Below are 23,080 nucleotides of genomic sequence, written 5' to 3'. Positions count from 1 at the left end.
CCTGGAGCAGTTTGGGTTTAAGGGCCTTGCTCAGGAGCCCAACAGAGTAGGATTCCTCTGCCAGCTGTGGGATTTGAACTGGCAACCTTCCAGCCACAGGTGCAGATCCTTAGCAACAGAGCCACCGCTCCGCCCCATATTAACTTAAATGTATATGACATAGTCTTTGCTTTCTTTCTTACAGTTTAAAAAATTAACATATTGCATTTTTTTAAATTAATTTATTCTGCAATTAACTTTGCCCAACAAGAATCTTTTTCAAATATTTTACCAGAGATTATAATTTTTGTTGCTTTTCTGAACCAGGTGTAAAAAAAGGCATAAATAATGGGATTACAAGCAGAGTTTAAATAGCCAAACCAGAATGCAGTGTCTATCAGTATGGGTGGTACTGTATACTCAAGAATAGGATTAGAGAAGATAAATACAAAAAAAGGAGTCCAGAGGAATGCAAACACTCCCACGACTATGCCTAAGGTTTTTGCAGCTTTTCTCTCCTGCTGACTGGAAACTCCCACCTTGTTCTCTTTAGATTCTTGAATCTGTTGTGTTATATCTTTGATAGATTTTGCCTGTTTTCTGGCTACTAAATATATTTTAAAGTAAATACCCAGCATGATAAATGCAGGAATGAAATATGAGAACAGAGAGCATAGAGGTCCAGAATATTTACTGAAAAATACAATGCATCCTCCTACACAGTCAATATATTTGTAATAAAAAACCTCAATGCCTTTTATATTCAGCTTTAGAAAAACTATCGTAAAGCCAAATAATCCTGACACTACCCAGCTGATTATGATCATCAGAAGTATGACACCAGACGTGATTTTGGTTCTGTAACTCAGAGGGTTACACACAGCAAAGTAACGGTCAATGGAGATGGAACACAAGTGGAATATGGAAGCTGTGGAGAGCATCATGTCAGTGGCCGTGTGAATTTGACAAAACAAACTTCCCAGGTACCAGCAACCTTCAATAGCAAAAATCATTGTATAAGGCATGATGAGCACTCCTAACAGAAAATCACAAACTGCCAGTGAGAGAATCAAATAATTTGTATTGGTATGGAGCTGTTTGAAGAATGCAATTGAAATCATGACCACAAAGTTTCCACACAATGTCGTCAATATTATTAACACCATAATAAAATACAATACAAATCGCAAGATAACTGGTTTGATTATCCTTGTACAGGAGCCAGCGATGGATTCAAAACAGAAGTGTATATCTGAATTTTCAGTAAAATTGAAGTTTTGTCGGACTGAAGAGCCCATCTCTCCTATTGTGATGGTCCCTGAAAAAGACATGGTACAGTCCATTTTCCTACAAAATCAATACACTGAGTTAGTTAAGTTTACTGTGTTTTCCATGTTTTCTTGCCACTAAGTAAGGAATGTACAGTAATTGATTATGATTTTAAAAGGCAATATGTTAAAGTATCTTATGATGAAATACTATAAAAAACAGTGTATTAAAATACAATAGTTTCTGTATGAAAAATCAGGAGAGTCTGTTTCCAGTTAAAAAAAATCTTTCAGGATATATTGTTTTTAACTTTTGTCTGCAAATGGCAAGAAAATGAAAAAGGGGGGATAATTTGCAAGGGTGTTTCATTAATGATTTAATAATTTGACAGCTCCTATCTAGGAGTTTGCACAAAATTAGAGAAAGGTACTTTACACTATTTTACACTGTCCTATATTAATGTTTATAAAAAACAAAATATCTTCAAACTAAAGCTGTATTGTGGAATAGTTTAAAATCTGTATGCCTTCAGAAAAGTTGGACCACTAAGTTTGTCAGCTGAAAAAACTTTTAACACTTACCCCCAGTATTATTTTTCTGACGCAGCTGTTGAATTTCATGTGTTGGGCTCTTTATAAATGTTCGCACCGTGGTATTGCTGCCCCTAGATGTAATCAATGGAGAGTTATACCTGTTTCTGTGAAAATGTTTACAGCTAATGTTCACCTGGGAGAAAGAAAGTTTTACAGTTGTCATCACACTTATCATCAATATCATTAGCTAACCTTTGTAAAATTGCACATAGCCCTGTGAGACACAGGCACTAATGAAATTGAGAAAGGTATTCTAACACACTTTAGATGTGTCATACTATCCCTAATAAGCTAAGCAGGGTTAAAGTATTTAGAATGAAGGATAAAAAGAATGACACTGAATGTTAGTATAGGCAACATATTCATATTTTTAAGAATGCAAACCACTGAGAATGCCCTTTTGTGGAAGTTGAAATTAAGATACAAAATATATATTTAAATTCTTTAATTTGTGTAAACTTTTGCAAGAGTGTTCAATAGCAAAATATGTGATTTCTGTGAGGTGTATATGTTTCATGTTATTTACAATTACTTGAATTACGCATCTTCTGTGAATAGAGATCTGAAGAACATGTCTTAAACATGTTTTGAAGAAACCCTGCAGTTTCGCGACATATTTTAGGTTTGTTTGGTTTAATCCCTACACTTTCGTATCTTGACATCCACATGAAGACAGTCTCTCCATATTCTTTTATATACTGCAGTTTGCATTTTGGAATTATAAATACATAATGAAGAATGCTCCAAAGTAAAGTGTTTCTTTCAGTATTTAATACCAGATCATTTGCAGCCTACACATGCTGACACACCTCCCCACTCAAACAGTATTAATAGATATTTAGTTACAACAGTTTAGGAGAATGTTTCACTAAATTAAATGATAATTATCTTTTATTTTTTACACTTTAAATAGTTTCTCTTGTGTTAGTAGATATTTTATGGTTTATTGAAGATTGTTTTATCATTCCAGGAGTTTCACTCAATATGAACTTTTGTTTTTTAACTTGGGTCTCCATTTTTAAATACTGTACATGCCTACGATATCCCTTGTGTGACAGGACTTTCTGCACAACCAATATATAATCCACTGGAATACAAGGGGAAAACATAATGACTGTCATTCTGCATTTATGTATTTTTGTTAGACTGCTTATACTGTACCAAGCTTTATCATCTATAATTATTGGGAATTTCATTGAGAGATTGAATTTGATATACAGTACATTCTGTTTCTAAACAGCTTATAATATGCATTTACATTTTTGTGAGACCCTCTGATACTCAGATTTGCTGTTATCATATCTTGTCCTATATTGATATTATGTGGAGCTCTCTACATTTTAGATACGTGCTGCTAGGTCTGGGCAGACTTGGCTAGTTAGGGGTTCTTGTGAACTGGGAGGAGGAAGTTGCTTTATAGTGAGAAAAATGTATTAAAAATGATTTTACATGTTGTGTTTCTGTACAACATGCCTACAGATGCAGCCATTCAAACTGCGCAGTACAAACCCGTACTGCACGCAACTACCCACAAGTCACTGCGGTGTACCGCGGTACATGATTGGCTGGCCAATATCACTGACAGGGGCACTCGTGGTGCATTGGTCGGTAGTGAAAAAATTTAATCATTTAATCTTTTTACTGTGCACGTTTTAATCCGCTTAGTATTGAATATTTATGTTGAATTTTACATTTAAAGGGAAATTTTCATAGCTGAGCATAAAAAGAAGAGGAGCATATGCAACCTACCACCTTTATCTTCATTGTTTTAATTATACAGAAATATTTTATGCATCAAAGTCTTTACCGAAGATATTACTAATAGTATTAAAAATGAATGACCTTGGACAGTCTGTAAGCTCAAAGTATTACTGTGGTCCACTTTCTCTGTCACTGTCTTCGTAAACGAAGACTTTATGTTTTCATTGAGAAAAAGTAACACCACAGCATTTCGTTGATCCAATCACATATTCGTTTCCAATTATACAAAGTAAGTTTTGAGAATCTCCGATTCACCATGCCTTTCACATGCTCATAAACGATATTAAATTAGAAACATACACATATTATGTAAACTGTATATGGCAGGTATTGATAGTTTGCAGAAAAAATATACGTCTTCCACTTTCTCCCTAAACATTTTAAGCATCAAAGCCTTACATGTGGTTATTTCAGAAACGTTTTTACGTGCTCCTTTTGACCATATTAAGTTTCTATACTTTGTGAAAAGTGATAATGTTTTAACCTTTTCTGCAAATATGCTCGTTATCGGAGTAAACAAAAGCATACTTTTAGAATTTGATTAATAGGGAATATAATATGGAATCGCCTATCTAAAGAAATTAATAATGATATAATTATATTCATATAATGAACCAAGCCATCAATGTACTCTACAATGTACTTTTTCATCAACAGAGGAGACCCTAGCAGTGTTATTGACAGGACCCTTGACCGAGCCAAAAACACCCCTCGGACCATCAACTCAATCAGGAACTCCCGCCGTATTCCTTTGGTGCTTCCCTACCACCCCAACACACTTCCTATCCCCAGGACTATTAACGACAACTTTTCCATCCTACAGGCCCTCCATTGGGGCCCTCTTTTCTGACCACCCCATCATCTCATATAGCCGACCACCTAATCTGCGCAACCTTCTTGTTCACAGCTCCCTTGACCGCCCTCAACAACCATCCACACCAGGCATTTTCCCTTGCAACAGAGCTCGCTGTATCACCTGCAAGTACACAGCCACCCCCACACTCATTCAAGGCCCCTCAGGACAATTCCGGATAACCCAGACAGCATCTTGTACCTCCAGCAACCTTATTTACTGTATCTCTTGCAGTAAATGCCCAGCCATCTACACTGGAGAAACAGGAAGGAGACGTGGAGACCGCTTCAGAGAACGTTAGGGTTGTGATGATTAAAGATGACTTTGACCAATCTAATCTCTCCGTCTTTCTTCTCAAAGACTGTTTTCTGAACTCATATATCAGAAAGACTACAGAAACCAAAATTATCACACTTTCCTCCTTCTCTGAACAACAGACTACTTTTCTTCTAAATTCACTCTATTCATTGTAGGTTTCATTTCACACCTCCTGATTGGCCTCTCTTTCTGGCCCCTGCTCCTGCCCCTGCCTCTCCTCTCCCCCAGCTTGTGTTCTCCGGCTACATTACCTTTGCTTACTGCCCTGTCTTTCTCACACCTGAAGAAGGCTCCACGGCCGTGTGTTTTCTTTCTTCTCTTTTCAGCATGGAATAAACCTATTACTTGTTAATTATATTCATGTACTGCAGCTCAAATGATCACAGTAGTACACCGTCTTTTGAAATGTCTGCTTCAGTTTCACTCATTGCCATGTGATTATGTTTGTGGTGTGATGGCTTAAGCATGCTTAACCATGTACCATAAATGCCTGAGGTCTGCAGTTCAAGTCCTGCAGTTGACGTGAGTTTTCTTTTAACAAATAAACACATTTTTTTAAAGACTAAAATTGCAAATATTATGGACACTATATTGACATTTTGAATATTTCTAAATATCACATGTTCGAAGCTAAGTCATTTATTAATAACAACAAATAATTTCAAGCTGCTACTAATATCATTATTGCTGATAAATATTATCTACACTATATTGAATTTGTTGGTATTTCTAAATATCACAAAATGTTCAAAGTTAAGTGAGTTAACTGATTACCATTTTCCATGAAGAGTTTCTCATTATCGCAGTAAAATATACTTTCATACTTTTCAGAATTTAATTATTTAAGCAATAAAGCACAAGAGGCCTTGCCATATCTCGATAGAGTCACAGTTAAAAGGTGTTGGCAGCAAAAGATCAGCTAAACAGGGAAGAAAACGCTTTCAGAGAAAACAATGTTTCAGTTGTGAAGAATACAGATCCCCAATTCAATTTCAGCCTCAATCTTTCCCCCCGCTGCGATTAGAATATACACAAAACACTGAAAGCTTTACAGTAGATGATCAGGTGTTTCGCAGACGTAGGCATAGTAAGTAATTCAGGATTCATGAACTCACACCTGGGATATGATTAATTTAAAAACCTGCACCAGGTACTAGATCTTGTTTATATTAAAGTTACAAACAATTGATTTTTCTTCCTCATCATCAGATCTTTCTTGGAAAAATGTCTTTTATATGTTGCAAAAAACTTACTTGCTTTATCAACATATATTTACAAATCCTTTCGCCTGGCAATCTACCTGAATGCCCAACTATCTGAGAAACCATGTTTGCTGACAGAATTGCTGTTTTGTATGCGTGCTAATTTTCTAATTCCTCACTCTCTGCCAAATCTGTTTCATGTTTGCATGTTCTTTTGATCACTGAATTATTGTACTTGACATGACTTCTTTCAGTCACCCTTTCCTGAACAGTTAACAGTGTAAACATGATATTGTGATATTTTGTGCTCTCGTTGAATGATAAGTGTTGCATAGTTTAAATAATTTTCATTCTTAGAAATTATGAAACGCTCAGTTTAAAGCAAGGGAGATTATGTCTGTTATAATGGACATAAAAACGAGAGTTGCTGTGGCGTTATTGGAAACCCAATTTTAACAACAAAGCACTGGAGTGATATCCTGGCAGGCACTGAGACCTGCACCAGTGAGACCACTTCCGCAGCGAAAAAAAAAAATGCCTGACGAACTAGGGATTGGACAGTTTTTCAATGCTTGTATGATTGATGGAAATGTTCAAATAAATGTGCTAAAGAAATAAACAAAAAAAAGTCATTTATTCCTTTATCATATTGCCTAGCTAATGTCCTCTATTTTCTAGTGTTACTAGAAAACTAGTCTAATGTTACTTTACTTTCTCAGGTCGTGATTTTTTAGGCAAAAAACAGGCTATTTTGTGTTCTTCTTGAGATAGCTGAGTGCAGTGTCAAAACTTTCCATATGAAAGGATTCATATGAAAGGCAGTGACGTCACCATCCTGAGGTGTGCGTGGCCACACAGACATCAGCTAGCCTCAGGACATCAGGCAGGCCGGTTTAGCTTCGTCACTAATGAAACCATTAGATAAAGACATAAATTTTAAATAAATAAAGACATTTTGATTTAAATCACAAATGCGTGTTTAAATGCCTTTATTGATTCCAATCTGACAATGCAACATCAATTGTTATCTTTGTCTCCTAAGTCCCTTAATTAACTTTAAGCATAGCTTTCTCACCATTTAGATTTATTTTTCATAACATCGTTAAACAAAGCAGGAGCATATTTTACTTCCTCATGGAATCACACGTGGAAAGATTAGATTGTAATCATTTTTATTTCTTCAATACATTTTAGAAAAGTGTAATCTATACTAAAAAGTTGTACTTATTTAATACCACTTGATAGTTATATTAATAGAGATAAGTAGTTCAGGTGGGTAGCTGCGTCAGCATGCGTAGGCTGCAAAGGAACAAGTAATAGGTTTATTCCATGCTGAAAAAAAGAAGAAAGAGAACACAACGTTTCGGCCGAGAGCCTTCTTCAGAAGATAAGAATTCATAGAGATAAGAGATAGAGACTTCATAGAGATAAGAATTCAAGTTGATACTGTTTAGACTTTTAATCATTTTAAACTGTATTACAGCATCTTACACATTAAATATGAAAAAGTTGGTATATTTTATAAAAGCAAGATTGCTCAGTTGGACAGTATAAACGGTATAAAGCAAGTATGTTTTTTTTATGTTTGTAATCGCTATTCTTGCAAGTACAAACACAACATAATATGGAATGCTACAGAACCCTAAACAGACAATACACAATAGCTGAATATAGCAGTGTCAGTCTTCTGTGTAAAAAAATCATGGACATCATGATTTGAACATCACTGGGTGCTGTTTTTAAAAAGCTGTTGAGTAAAGAATATGATTTTTCCTGCTGAATGAAAACAGGAAATAAAAAAAGTGTTTTAGAAATCAAGCAAAGCTTTATTCCTGTGCTTACAGTCTGGGTAATTGGAGACTGCGCTGTTCTGCTTCCTATGGTTCTTATCGCACAAAGCCATACTGAGCCATACTGAACCATTTCTCGCGTTCTGAACTTGTGTACACAGCGGTCCCCCCGGGTTCCAGTTAGTGCATAATTCCTCATAGATGAAACACCTGAGGTTTACAAAAAGAGAATTAGTTCACTGATAGTATTATGTAGAGACTTTGAAAATTTTCACAAGTTGAGGTCTTTAAAATGCGTTTTGTGATATTTAGAAATACCAACAAATTCAATGTAGTGTCGATAATATTTCTTATCAGTAATAATATCAGTAGCAGTTTGAAATTATTAGTTGTTATTAATAAATGACTTAGCTTCAAACATGTTGTGATATTTAGAAATATTAAAAAATGTCAATATAGTGTCATTAATATTTGCTTTTTTAGTTTTTGTTTAGAAATGTTTATTTGTTAGAAGAAAACTCATGGCAACACCAGGGCTTGACCCTCAGGATTACAATACACATGCTTACACCATCACCCCACAGACACAGTCACGTGGAAAACATTGAAACAGATGTACACGTATCCACAGAAAGTCTTATACTACTGTTGAGCTACAGTATATGAATATAATTATATCGTTATTAATTTCTTTAGATACATGATTCCATTTTATATTCCCTGTTAGTCAAATTCTTAAAGTATGCTTTTGTTTACTCCGATAATGAGCATATTCGCAGGAAGGGTTAAAACATTATCACTTTTCACAAAGTATATAAACTTAATATAGTCAGAAGGAGCAAGTGAAAATGTTTCTGAAATAACCACATGTAAGACTTTGATGCTTAAAATGTTTAGGGAGAAAGTAGAATACTGGTGTGTATTTTTTCTTTAAACTACCAATACCAGCCATATACAGTTTACATAATATGTTTATGTTCCTAATTTAATATTGTTTATGAGCATGTGAAAGGCATGGTGAATCGGAGATTCTCAAGACTTACTTTGTATGATTGGAAACAAATATTGGAAATGTTGATTGGATCAATGAAATGCTGTGGTGTTACTTTTTGTCAATGAAAACATAAAGTTTACAAAGACAGTTACAAAGAAAGTGGACCACAGTAATACTTTGAGCTTTAAGCCTGTCCAAGGTCATTCATTATTAATACTATTAGTAATATCTTTGGTAAAGACTTTGATGCATAAAATATTACTGCATAACTAAAATATTTATGATAAAGGTGGTAGGTTGTGTACTTTTGTCCAACTGAGCAGTCTTGCTTTTATAAAATATACCAATTTTCACAATTTCTTGTATAATGTATTCATTCATTGCTTTTACAACCATGATAAAATATCAGTTAATAGTTTGATAGTTTTTAATTTTGGCTTCATGCACTAATTCTCCCCTGTGTTTACTGGATACCAAATTGGATTTTGGTGATGCAGTGATGTTAGCCCCATTTTCTAAAGAATTTATTTTTCACTAAACCTTACATTGGAATATAAGGCAAGAAGTGTTTCTTTTCTGATAGCCAATGAACGAAAAAAAAATCACTGTACCAGATTCTACAATTTAAATCAAGCTATATTTTTGAAAACAAAAAATCTCTCAACAGCAGAGGGAGACAAAGCAACAAAAATAGCATTAGAAAGGAAAAAAAGGTAGAGCACAAGCTGTATTAACTCAGATGTATTGTATTTAACATTCTGTTAGCTTTCTTTTGTACAGTTTAAAAAGTCAGACATATTGCATTTTTAAATTAATTTATTCTACAATTAACTTGGCCCAACAAGAACCTCTTTCAAATATTTTACCAGAGATTATCATTTTTGTTGCTTTTCTGAACCAGGTGTAAAAAAAGGCATAAATAATGGGGTTACAAGCAGAGTTTAAATAGCCAAACCAGAATGCAGTGTCTATCAGTATGGGTGGTACTGTATACTCAAGAATAGGATTAGAGAAGATACAAACAAAAAAAGGAGTCCAGAGGAATACAAACACTCCCACGACTATGCCTAAGGTTTTTGCAGCTTTTCTCTCCTGCTGACTGGAAACTCCAACCTTGTTCTCTTTAGATTCTTGAATCTGTTGTGTTATATCTTTGATAGATTTTGCCTGTTTTCTGGCTACTAAATATATTTTAAAGTAAATACCCAGCATGATAAATGCAGGAATGAAATATGAGAACAGAGAGCATAGAGGTCCAGAAAATTTACTGACAAACACAATGCATCCCCCTACACAGTCAATATATTTGTAATAAAATACCTCAATGCCTTTTATATTCAGCTTTAGAAAAACTATCGTAAAGCCAAATAATCCTGACACTACCCAGCTGATTATGATCATCATAAGTATGACACCAGACGTGATTTTGGTTCTGTAACTCAGAGGGTTACACACAGCAAAGTAACGGTCAATGGAGATGGAACACAAGTGGAATATGGAAGCTGTGGAGAGCATCATGTCAGTGGCCGTGTGTATTTGACAAAACAAACTTCCCAGGTACCAGCAACCTTCAATAGCAAAAATCATTGTATAAGGCATGATGATTACTCCCAATAGAAAATCACAAACTGCCAGTGAGAGAATCAAATAATTTGTGTTGGTATGGAGCTGTTTGAAGTAGGCAATTGAAATCATGACCACAAAGTTTCCACACAATGTCGTAAATATTATTAACACCATAATAAAATACAATACAAATCGCAAGGTAACTGGTTTGATTATCCTTGTACAGGAGCCAGCGATGGTTTCATAACAGAAGTGTATATCTGAATTTTCAGTAACATTGAAGTTCTGTCGGACTGACGAGCCCATCTCTCCTATTGTGATGGTCCCTGAAAAAGACATGGTACAGTCCATTTTCCTACAAAAGCAATACACTGAGTTTTAATTGAGTTTACTGTGTTTTCTATGTTTTCTTGCCACTAAGTAAGGAACGTAATTGATTATGATTTAAAAAGGCAATATGTTCAAGTATATTATGATGAAATACTGTAAAAAAACAGTGTATTAAAATACAATAGTTTCTGAATGAAAAATCAGGAGATTCTTTGGAAAGAGTCTGTTTCCAGTTTAAAAAAATAAGTTTAGGATATGTTGTTTTTAACTTTTGCGTGCAAATGGCAAAATTAGGAAAAAGGGGGGATAATTTGCAAAATGCTCAGGTATTTCCTGTCTAAAGGTGTTTCATTAATGCATTAATTATTTGACAGAGCCTATCTAGAACTTTGCACAGAATTAAAGAATTGTTTTAAAAATTACACTATTTACCTGTCCTGCATTCATGTTTTAAAAACAAAATATCTTCAAGCTAAAGGTGTATTGTGGAATAATTTAAAATCTGTATGAACAATGCCATCACAAAATATTTTTTTTCTTATCATAGCCTATATTTGGATTCTGTTAAAGTTGGACCACTAATTTTATTAGCTGAAAAAACTTTCAACACTTACCCCCAGTATTATTTTTCTGATGCAGCTGTTGAATTTTATGTGTTGGGCTCTTTATAAATGTTCACGCTGTGGTAATGCTGCCCCTAGATGTAATCAATGGAGAGTTTTACCTGTTTCTGTGAACATTTTTACAGCTAATGTTCACCTGGGAGAAACAGAAAGTCTTACAGTTGTCATCACACTTGCTCTCCATGGTCAACAATATCATTAGCTAACTTTTGTAAAACTGCTCATAGCCCTGTGAGACATAGGCACTACTGAAATTGAGAAAGGTATTCTAACACTTTTGGAGTGTCATGGTATCCAAAACAACCAAAGCAGGTTTAAAGTATTTAGAATGAAGGATAAAAAGAATGATACTGAATATTAGTATAGGCAACATATTCATATTTTAAAGAATGCAAATCACTGAGAATGCCCTTTTGTGGAAGTTGAAATTAAGATAAAAACAAAAAAATATTTAGATTCTTTAATTTGTGTTAACTTTTGCAAGACTATTCAATAGTAAAAGATGTGATTTCTGTGAGGTGTATCTGTTACATGTTATTTACAATTACTTGAATTATGCATGAACTTTAGGTCTTTTGTGAAAATCTGAAGAACATGTCTTAATCGTGTTTTGAAGAAGCCCTGCAGTTTCGTGAAATATTATAGGTTGTTAGGTCTAACCTTTATATACTGCAGTTTGCATTTTGGAATTATAAATACATAATGAAGAATGCTCCATAACCAAAGTAAAGTGTTTCTTTCAGTATTTAATACCAGATCCTTTGCAGCCTACAGATGCTGACACAACTCCCCACTCAAACATTATTAATACATACTTAGTTACAACAGTTTAGGAGGAAGGTTCACTGAATTAAATAATAATTAACTTTTCTTTTTCACACTTTAAATAGTTTGTCACGTGTTATTAGATATTTTATGGTTTTTTGAAGATGTTTGACCATTCCAGGAGATTCACTCAATATGAACTTCATGGCCCTTCTTTTTTTAAGCTTATTTAACTTATTTTACAACTAAATTGATATTTTAATAACTGAGCATAAAAAGAAGAGGAGCATTAAGCGTCTGATGGTCATAAATGATATTAATTTAGGATCATAAACATATTATGTAAACTGTATATGGCTGGTATTTGTAGTTTAAAGAAAAAATACACACCAGTATTCTACTTTCTCCCTAAACATTTTAAGCATCAAAGTCTTACATGTGGTTATTTTGGAAACCTTTTTACATTCTCCTTCTGACATATTACCTTTATATACAGTACTTTTTGAAAAGTGATAATGTTTTAACCTTTTCTGCAAATATGCTCGTTAGCGGAGTAAACAAAATCATACTTTTAGAATTTGATTAATAGGGAACATAATGTCTCACGTCATGAAGACACTGGAGAGGCTGGTCTTATCCCACCTGAGACCCCTGGTTAGTTCATCACTGGACACCCTACAGTTTGCCTGCCAGCCCAGTGTTGGTGTGGAGGTTGCAATAATGCTGCAAAGGGCCTACTCACACCTGGACAAGGCTGGCAAAACCGTAAGGATTATGTTTTTTTACTTCTCCAGTGCCTTCAATACTATCCAGCCCTTACTTCTAAGGAGGAAGCTGGAGGAGATGCAAGTCGGTGCCTCCATGATCTCGTGGATCACTGACTATCTGACAGGCAGACCACAGTCTGTGAGACTTCAGAACTATGTGTCAGAACAGGTAGTAATTAACACAGGGGCACCTCAAGGGACAGTTCTTTCTCCATTCCTCTTCACCCTCTATACTTTGGACTTTAAGTACAACTCAAAGTTATGCCACCTGCAGAAGTTCTCAGATGACTCTGCAATTGTGGGATGTATCAAGGGTGGGCAGGAGGAAGATTACAGAGGACTGGTCAGCAGCTTTGTGGAGTGGTGTGGGGTGAACCACTTGGAACTGAATGTAACAAAGACGAAGGAACTGGTGGTAGATTTCAGGAGGAAAAAGGTCAAACCTACTCCTGTCTACATCCATGGGAGTGGCGTGGTGATGGTAGACTCGTACAAGTATCTGGGAGTGCACATCAACGATAGACTGGAATGGTCTAAGAACATCGAGGCCATTTACAAGAAGGGACAGAGCCGACTTTACTTCTTGAGGAGGCTCAGGTCCTTCAATCTATGTAATAAGATGGTACATTTGTTCTATCAGTCGGTGGTGGCGAGCGCCATTTTCTACGTTGTGGTATGCTGGAGCTCTGGGATTAGAGCAGTGGATTCTAACAGGCTGAACAAGCTCATCAGAAGAGCAAGCTCCGTCACTGGGTCTGGCCTGGACCCCCTGGAGGTAGTGGCTAAGAGGAGAATGGTGTCGAAACTAGAGGCCATCATGGACAACATGTCCCATCCCCTCTATGACATGCTTGTAGAAATGAAGAGCACGTTCAGCAATAGACCGATTCATCCACGGTGCAACAGGGAGCGCTACAGGAGGTCATTCTTGCCTTCTGCCATAAGACTGTACAACGCATCCACCTTGCGTCTGGGCAGAGGCAACATTGACAGTGACCTGTTTCTGGACTGAACAGTAAACTGATACAGATGCAGCCATTCAAAGTGCGCGGTACACACACGTACCGGAGGTAATTGGTTACGGCCTCGTGTATCGTGACGCGCGATGACACAAAATACCGCAGTAAGTGATTGGTTGACCAACAGGGGCACTCGTGGTCTGTTGGCCGGTCGTAGAAAAATTAACAGTAAATGTCTTTACTGTGCCCGTTTTAGTATTGAATATTTATATGGAATTTTACCACTAAAGTTGTAAATTTGTTTGGTGCGAGTGAGGTTTTATTTAATCTCTGACCCAGGGAAAAGTTTTATTTTTTCAAAGAAATGTTTGTTAAAAGAAAAGTCATGGCTTCAGCTGGATTCAAACACTCATCATGTGACATGGGAGTCAGGAACCTAACCCACAGCACCACCAGCAAGGTCACATGCAGAGTGCTGAAAAAGCACTACAGAAACATTATCAATGTACAGCGTGTACTATTCATGTGTTGCGGTACATGAATATAATTATATCGTTATTAATTTCTTTAGATACACGATTCCATATTACTGTATATTCCCTTTTAATCAAATTCTAAAAGTATGCTTGTTGACTCCGGTATCACGTTAGTTAAAGACTTCGATGCTTAAAATGTTTAGGGAGAAATGGAATACTGGTGTGTATGTTTTCTTTAAAGTACCGAGACCAGCCATATACTGTATGTTTAAGTTCCAAAATTAATATAGTTTATGGCCTTCACACACGTTACAGTATGCTCCTATTCTTTTTATGCTCAGGCACTAAGATTTCCCTTCAGTGGTAAAATTCCATATAAACATTCAATACTTAAAAGGGCACAGTTAAGACATTAAATATACATATACATACTGTATACAGAACAGTTTGCATACGGTAATATGTTTATGTTCCTAAATCAATCTCTTTTAAGAGCATGTGAAAGGCATGTTGAATCGATTCTCAAACATTACTGTACTTTGCATGATTGGAAACAAATGCGTGATTGCGAAATGCTGTGGTGTTACTTTTACAAAGACAGTCAATGAAAAAAAGAATGTGGACCAGGGCAATACTTTGAGTTTACATTTACAGCTTGTCCAGGGTCATTCATTATTAATACTATTAGTAATATCTTCGTTAAAGACTTTGCACAATAAAGAAGCATAAATTGCGTTTTCATCTATATAATTTTTTCTTCAGAAAATATGATTTTTCTATATGTGTATATCAACCATATGTGACCGTCGCAACAACAGGGCACAAACCTGGGTCTCTGGTGTAATGCAACAGAGAACCAGCCAAGTGACCTAAAGGAGACCTCTCTCAGCCCAAGCGGCTGAGGTCCCTGTATGTGCAGGGAGGGCGATGTCATCGCCGTGCCCTAACTATCTCCGTTACACCTTCACAGCTGTCATATTTTAAAGATTCACTGTGCTACCCTTCTGTTTTTTTTCTCTTAACGACAGGCTACTTTTCTTCTAAATTCTCTCTATTCATTGTAGGTTTCATTTCACACCTCCCTACACCTATTCTGACTTCACACCTCTTGATTGGCCTCTCTTTCTGTCCCCTGCTCTCGCCTCTTGCTCCTCCTCTCTTCCAGCTTTTGTTCTCCTGCTCTCCTGCTACATTACCTTTGCTTACTGCCCTGTCTTTCTCACACCTGAAGAAGGCTCCACGGCCAAAACATTTTCTTTCTTCTTTTTTTCAGCATGGAATAAACCTATTACCTGTCCTACGCATGCTGATGCAGCTACCAACCTGAACTAATACATACTGTATACACAAATCTCACTCTGTCCATATTACACTACCATTTCACATAATCCGATAGATAATAAGGAAAAGTCACTGAACTGTATTTAATGTTATATAAATATATGTTTGTGTGTGTGTGGTATGCCTTTTTGGCATAATTGTGATTTTGTTTTAAATTGAGTTAAAGACTCATAAAAATCTATGATTCCAGTACCCACAGAAGTGTTAATCTGTCCATGGGTGGGAAGTTAAAGCAGTATCTCATGACACATTGAAGGTATGATTTACTGAGTGAAATTAAAAACATAAGACAGGTTTCAAACAAGAGGAGGTCAGACAGAAAAATCCAATGATTCCATGATGATTTTCTATCCACTTTGTCCTATATGGTGTTGTGGGAGAGCTGGAGTCCAGAATACACTGTACATGTAATGGCCAGTATTTTTGTTGAGTATGGTGATTTTTTTTCTCTTTTGTGTCTGCTCTGTCTTTCAGATCTTACCAACACCCTAGCACAAACAACACATCAAACAGTGGTTTTCACAGAATTATTTGGACACACTGTTTGACCATATGCCCATCAATCACCTAACAGTCATACAGATGCAGCCATTCAAAGTGCGCGGTACAGACACGTACCGGAGGTAATTGGGTACGGCGTCGCGCATCATGACGCAAGATGACGCGGGGTACCGCGGTACATGATTGGTTGACCGGCAGGGGCACTCGTGGTCCGTTGGTCTGTCGTAGACTTACAGTACAGTAAACGTCTTTACTGTGCCCGTTGTAGATATTGAATTTTACCACTGAAGGGAAATCTTAGTAGCTGAGCATAAAAAGAATAGGAGCATACTGTAACGCGTGTGAAGGCCATAAACGATATTAATTTTGGAACATAAACATACAGTACTGTAAATGGCTGGTCTTGGTACTTTAAAGTAAAAAATACACACCAGTATTCCATTTCTCCCTAAACATTTTAAGCATCGAAGTCTTTAACTAAAGAGATACCGGAGTCAACAAGCATACTTTTAGAATTTGATTAATAGGGAATATAATATAGAATCGCGTATCTAAAGAGTTTAATAACGATATGATTATATTCGTGTACTGCGACAGGGCTGTGTAGGGCTGTTTCGCCTCCCTCTTCATGCGACTTCCCTTGTAGCCTACTGGTCTACGTGCCCGACTACCAACTCACGGGTTGTGTGTTCAAATCCAGCTGGTGCTGGACTTTTCTTTTAATAAACATTTCTTCGAAAAAATAGAATAGCGATATTATGGACAATCAATTGACTTTTATATTTCAAAATATCACAACATGATCGATTCTAAGTCATTTTTGATAACAATGAATAGTCACCTTCTTCCCTTCTGACAACGGTCCCTGCTTCTGCTTCCTGCTTCTATTGTGTGTGTGTGTGTAATAGAGTAAATTTTTATAGAGAAATGGAGGCTGGACAGTATGCGTTACAATATAAACATTTATATTGATTTAAATCGTGTTTTGATTTAAATCGCAAACGCGTGTTTAATTATATGTGTTTTTTAATCAGAATCAGGCTAATGCAACATAAATTGATACAGTATCTTTGTCTTCTAAGTATCTTAATAAACTTTCAGCATAGCTTTCTACCCGTTTAGATTTATTTTTCTTGGGATTTTGGGATCAAACGTGGAAGGATTAGATTGTAATCGTTTTTATTTTTCAAATACGTTTTAGAAAAGTGTAATCTATACCTGCCCGACTGTACGCCTTCCTATACCCCGCCTTTCATTCCTGTCCTGCTCTTCCCCGCGCACCCCAGCTGGGCGCTCTTCGGCCTCTGCCCGGGACGAATGTATATTTTGATATTTACGCCCGGCGCGGCACCGAGGGAGCATCTGCATTTATAACTTAGTTTTTAAAATTAGTCAAGCAATATGAAGCATCTCCTTTTACTTTTAAGTCCTTTAAATACATTGAGCACAGCTTTCTCACCACTTAAGATTGCTTTTTGATACCATCCTTACACAAAGCAGAAACTTTCCAATGACATATGGTACAAGTGGAAAGATTACAGATTTTAATCGTCTTTAATTTTGTTACGTTATACGTTTTAGGAACGTTTCATCTAAACAAACACCACAAAACTATTCTCGATTGTATTTCTGAATGTTATGTTACACCTACAGTATTTCCACTGCTTTAAATACATCGAATTAAGAAAGTTATGTGTAGCACTTTAGATCTTTTTTTCTGAACCAGGGAAAATCCGATCATGTTTCTCTATAACAATAATAAAAAACTTTATTTTATATATCACCTTTAAAAGTGGCATCTCAAAGGAATACAGTAGATCGAAAAACAGTTAAAAGGGACCAAAGTAAATACCAGACAAACGCAAACGCGTTTTTAATAAAATGCTTTTATTCATTCAGCAGAGAGTGAGAGGGACATCCAGCAGAGAGAGACACACACACCGGTTTTCATTGACAAAAAGTAATTGTTTTTTTTACATTTTTTTACATGTTTTGTTTGTGGACAGACTGTCCACAAACGTGAGACTGTCTTTCTCAGACTTGCATTCCCGAATGTCCCCCGCCCCGGTCAACAATCCTAGGAAGAACACGAAACAGCCTGTTAATAAAAGTGTTACAATTTTGTTCGGTCAGTTCTTCCTCCCAGAATTTATAGATCACAGTTTTCCGAACGTAGTCTTTCAACGAATGCCAAACCATCTCTATCGGATTTAGATCTGGGGATTCGGCTGGAGTTTTCACCCAGTTCACTCCTTCTGCTATAAGCCTCGCCCTTGCTGCACAGTGGTGCAGCTTGAATTCTGTACCTATATACTGTATGGTATGGTACAGATAAAATTTACACCATACCGATGAGCTAATACCAGGGAAAGACACTCCTATTTTATTTAAAACACAATACACCAGGAAATGTGTCTGATGCATTAGCAAGTTAAAACAATTGGGTCGAAAACCTGGGCGTAACACCATTTCCTTTTTCTGATCACTTGCTTTCTGGATACACATCTCACCTGTCCTGTTCTTTGTTTTCCTGGTTTGCTGATTATGCCTGCTGCGGTCCACTCCTACCTTCACACCTAAAGAAGACTATTTTAAATTTCTTGGCGCGGTTCATTGTGCAATTAACCCTTGTATGTGCTGTCCGCGCTCAAAATGCAATTTAAAAAAAGTCAAAAACATTGTCAAAAATGCAATTTAGTGCTTTCTGGCAAGAGGAGACACCCAAATCAATGTAACATGCCACAGTTTGTGCATGAACAGGGTTATACTGCCTATTCCCTTTGATACCCGATTAAAAAAAAATAAAAAATGTTTTGAATTCCCAGCGGAACCGGGCATCCATATGAATCAAGTAACAGGTTTATTCCATGCTGAAAAAAAGAAGAAAGAAAACACATTCCATAAGAATTGACTGAGGTCCGCTCTGTACCACGCAGTGATCCCCCTGGAGTCTCTGCCCCGGGTTATTTGGGTTTTTAGACAGAGGGTAAAAAGCTCTCTCTCTGGCTTGACCTCCCTCTCCCTGTGTATTGTCTGTTTTTTTGTTAACAAGGCTCGCCAGCTGATGTGAATCGAAACCTGTCGTGCGATGTGTAAGCCACAATTCAAATAGAGAAAAAAGAGCTGACTGACAAGATTTAAGATGTGGCTGTCAATGTTGGATTAAAAAAAACACATTGCCCGACGTTTGTTGCATTTCTTGAAAAATAACTTTATTTCGAGAGACTGGATAAGTAATTCAAGTGTTTTTTTTAACTTCCTGAAAAACAACTAATAATTTACTGGCCTAATTCGTCCCTGCTCCCGTTGTTAGGTGTTAATGTGTTGTTAAGTGTGAATAATAGCTAGAAAGACAGGTTTCGATTCAAATTAGTTGGCGAGCCTTGTTAACAAAAAAACTAATAATAATGTAACATGCCACTGTTTGTTCATGAACAAAGTTATACTGAGATTTCCTTAGATACGCGATTAAAAAAAAAAAAAAAGAAATTTGAATCCCCGGCGGAACACATTCCATAAGAATCAGCGCTTTACTTCGCGCTTTACAACCCTTACTTCGTGCGACTGGAAAAGAATTCGTGATTGGATCAACGAAATGCTTTGTAGAAGGAGGTGCTCTTTTCCTCTAGTCCAACAGTCTGTCCACAAACAAAACATTCCTGTTAGACAAGAGGAATTGAAAAAAAAAATTTTGTCAATGGAAACCGGTGTGTGTGTCTCTCTCTGCTGGATGTCCCTCTCACTCTCTGCTGAATGAATAAAAGCATTTTATTAAAAACGCGTTTGCGTTTGTCTGGTATTTACTTTGGTCCCTTTTAACTGTTTTTCGATCTACTGTATTGCTTTGAGATGCCACTTTTAAAGGTGATATATAAAATAAAGTTTTTTATTATTGTTATAGAGAAACATGATCAGATTTTCCCTGGTTCAGAAAAAAAGATCTAAAGTGCTACACATAACTTTCTTAATTCGATGTATTTAAAGCAGTGAACTACTGTAGGTGTAACATAACATTCAGAAATACAATCGAGAATAGTTTTGTGGTGTTTGTTTAGATGAAACGTTCCTAAAACGTATAACGTAACAAAATTAAAGACGATTAAAATCTGTAATCTTTCCACTTGTACTGTATGTCATTGGAAAGTTTCTGCTTTGTGTAAGGATGGTATCAAAAAGCAATCTTAAGTGGTGAGAAAGCTGTGCTCAATGTATTTAAAGGACTTAAAAGTAAAAGGAGATGCTTCATATTGCTTGACTAATTTTAAAAACCGCGCCGCGCCGGGTGTAAATATCAAAATATACATTCGTCCCGGGCAGAGGCCGAAGAGCGCCCGGCTGGGGTGCGCGGGGAAGAGCAGGACAGGAATGAAAGGCGGGATATAGGAAGGTGTACAGTCTGGGCAGGTATAGATTACACTTTTCTAAAACGTATTTGAAAAATAAAAACGATTACAATCTAATCCTTTCACGTTTGATCCCAAAATCCCAAGAAAAATAAATCTAAACGGGTAGAAAGCTATGCTGAAAGTTTATTAAGATACTTAGAAGACAAAGATACTGTATCAATTTATGTTGCATTAGCCTGATTCTGATTAAAAAAACACATCTAATTAAACACGCGTTTGCGATTTAAATCAAAACACGATTTAAATCAATATAAATGTTTATATTGTAACGCATACTGTCCAGCCTCCATTTCTCTATAAAAATTTACTCTATTACACACACACACAATAGAAGCAGGAAGCAGAAGCAGGGACCGTTGTCAGAAGGGAAGAAGGTGACTATTCATTGTTATCAAAAATGACTTAGAATCGATCATGTTGTGATATTTTGAAATATAAAAGTCAATTGATTGTCCATAATATCGCTATTCTATTTTTTCGAAGAAATGTTTGTTAAAAGAAAAGTCCAGCACCAGCTGGATTTGAACACACAACCCGTGAGTTGGTAGTCGGGCACGTAGACCAGTAGGCTACAAGGGAAGTCGCATGAAGAGGGAGGCGAAACAGCCCTACACAGCCCTGTCGCAGTACACGAATATAATCATATCGTTATTAAATTCTTTAGATACGCGATTCCATATTATATTCCCTATTAATCAAATTCTAAAAGTATGCTTGTTGACTCCGGTATCTCTTTAGTTAAAGACTTCGATGCTTAAAATGTTTAGGGAGAAATGGAATACTGGTGTGTATTTTTTTAGTTTAAAGTACCAAGACCAGCCATATACTGTATGTTTATGTTCCAAAATTAATATTGTTTATGGCCTTCACACGCGTTACAGTATGCTCCTATTCTTTTTATGCTCAGGCACTAAGATTTCCCTTCAGTGGTAAAATTCCATATAAATATTCAATACTTAAACGGGCACAGTTAAGACATTAAATATACATATACATACTGTATACAGTACAGTTTTCATACGGTAATATGTTTATGTTCCTAAATCAATCTCTTTTATGAGCATGTGAAAGGCATGGTGAATCGATTCTCAAAAATTACTGTACTTTGCATGATTGGAAACAAATGCGTGATTGCGAAATGCTGTGGTGTTACTTTTACAAAGACGGTCAATGAGAAAAAGAATGTGGACCAGGGCAATACTTTGAGTTTACACTTACAGCTTGTCCAAGGTCATTCATTATTAATACTATTAGTAATATCTTCGTTAAAGACTTTGATGGCAACAGCTCAAACATGAGAAGTTGAGCTTTATTAGGCCCACCTTGCGGAAATTCCGGATACTATTATTTTGCTTGTCGTATTATAGGAGAATTTACGGTAACTAGCGGTATTTACCGGTAACTCGCGGTAGACTGCGTACAGCATACCGGAAAATAATGCGGTATCGCCCGCGCATTTTGAATGGCTGCATCTGTAGGTGACACATGAGGCAAATGGAGATATTGAACTCGTAGGAAGTATAACTGAAACAGAGGGGAAACAAAAGAGTTAGAAAGGAAAGACAAAACACCATGACACCTGTCAATCAGATGCCCTTCTTCAGCCAAGCAAGTGGAGAAGCGGTCAGCTCACAGAGTTATGAAGGTCTGCAAGACCTACAGGTCCCCAGAAGAAGGTGGGTTTGGAAAGAATGCTTATGATGGATCTCTTCTCTGTCCTCAATGGAATAATCAATGGCAAAGGGACTCGCATCAACAGATTAAAATGGTTGACAGCATTTCAAAATAAACACACCTGTCTACATAATGTTCCTCAGTTGACAGTGTATGTCAAAGCAGAACCTTTAACATGAAGAACAATGAAGTGTCTGTACAACACAATGGCAGAATTATGAAGAGGCACAGATCTGAGGAGGGATATAAAAACATATCTTGGGTGTTGAAAGTTTCCAAGAGCACAGTCAGGTCCTTCACTGGAAAATGATTCTGAAGAATCACCCAGACTCCTCCAAGGGCAGTCCATCCTTCCAAACTGAACAAACTGGAAAGAAGGACCTCAGTATGAGACATGACCCCATGACCACTCAGAACTACAGAATCCCATGAGATAGGAGAACCTGTCCAGAGGACAACAATCTCTGCAGCACTACAACGATTTAGCCTCTATGGGAGAGTGGGAGAAGACAATCCCAAGAAAAGACTGTGTAAAAATATACTTGGAGTGTTGCAAGAAGGCATATGGCAGAACCCGAGACTATATTGAAAATGCATCTCATCAGCAACAAACATTGTTGTCTTTGGCCTAAAAGCAAAGAGCTATGTCTGGTGCAAATTGAACACAGCTCATCACCTGCATACTTCCCTATGTTGAGGCATGGTGGTGGCAGCTTATCCTGTGGTGATGCTTGTCAGTGTCAAGTACTGGGACACTTGTCAGTATAGAGGGAATAGAATATGGAGCCAAATACAGGCAAATCTTAGTGAAGAAGCTGCTTCAGTCAGGCTGGGGCAAATATTCACATTCTAACATGGCAATGATCCTAAGCATACAGCCAAAGTGGCTTCAGAACAAAAACATGAATGTCTT

General features: G+C 36.7%; 2 protein-coding genes across 2 annotated transcripts; both read right to left on the bottom strand.

Annotated features, from left to right (window-relative positions):
* Positions 1-221: 221 nt before the first annotated feature.
* LOC138225452 (trace amine-associated receptor 1-like) lies at positions 222-1,322 on the bottom strand. Its single transcript, XM_069185583.1, has one exon. The coding sequence runs from the start codon at positions 1,320-1,322 to the stop codon at positions 222-224; it is 1,101 nt and encodes a 366-aa protein (XP_069041684.1).
* An 8,253-nt stretch (positions 1,323-9,575) lies between these two features.
* Positions 9,576-10,676, bottom strand: LOC138225451 (trace amine-associated receptor 1-like). Its single transcript, XM_069185575.1, has one exon. It carries the CDS (start codon positions 10,674-10,676, stop codon positions 9,576-9,578), a length of 1,101 nt encoding a protein of 366 aa, XP_069041676.1.
* Positions 10,677-23,080: the final 12,404 nt, after the last annotated feature.

This window comes from Lepisosteus oculatus, chromosome 2 (genome assembly GCF_040954835.1).
Source record: "Lepisosteus oculatus isolate fLepOcu1 chromosome 2, fLepOcu1.hap2, whole genome shotgun sequence".
NCBI lineage: Eukaryota > Metazoa > Chordata > Actinopteri > Semionotiformes > Lepisosteidae > Lepisosteus > Lepisosteus oculatus.
This window is presented reverse-complemented; position numbering and strand designations above follow the sequence as displayed.

Coding starts and splice junctions, on each gene's coding strand:
- LOC138225452 (XM_069185583.1), bottom strand. CDS start 1,322: ATGGACTGTACCATGTCTTTTTCAGGGACCATCACAATAGGAGAGATG.
- LOC138225451 (XM_069185575.1), bottom strand. CDS start 10,676: ATGGACTGTACCATGTCTTTTTCAGGGACCATCACAATAGGAGAGATG.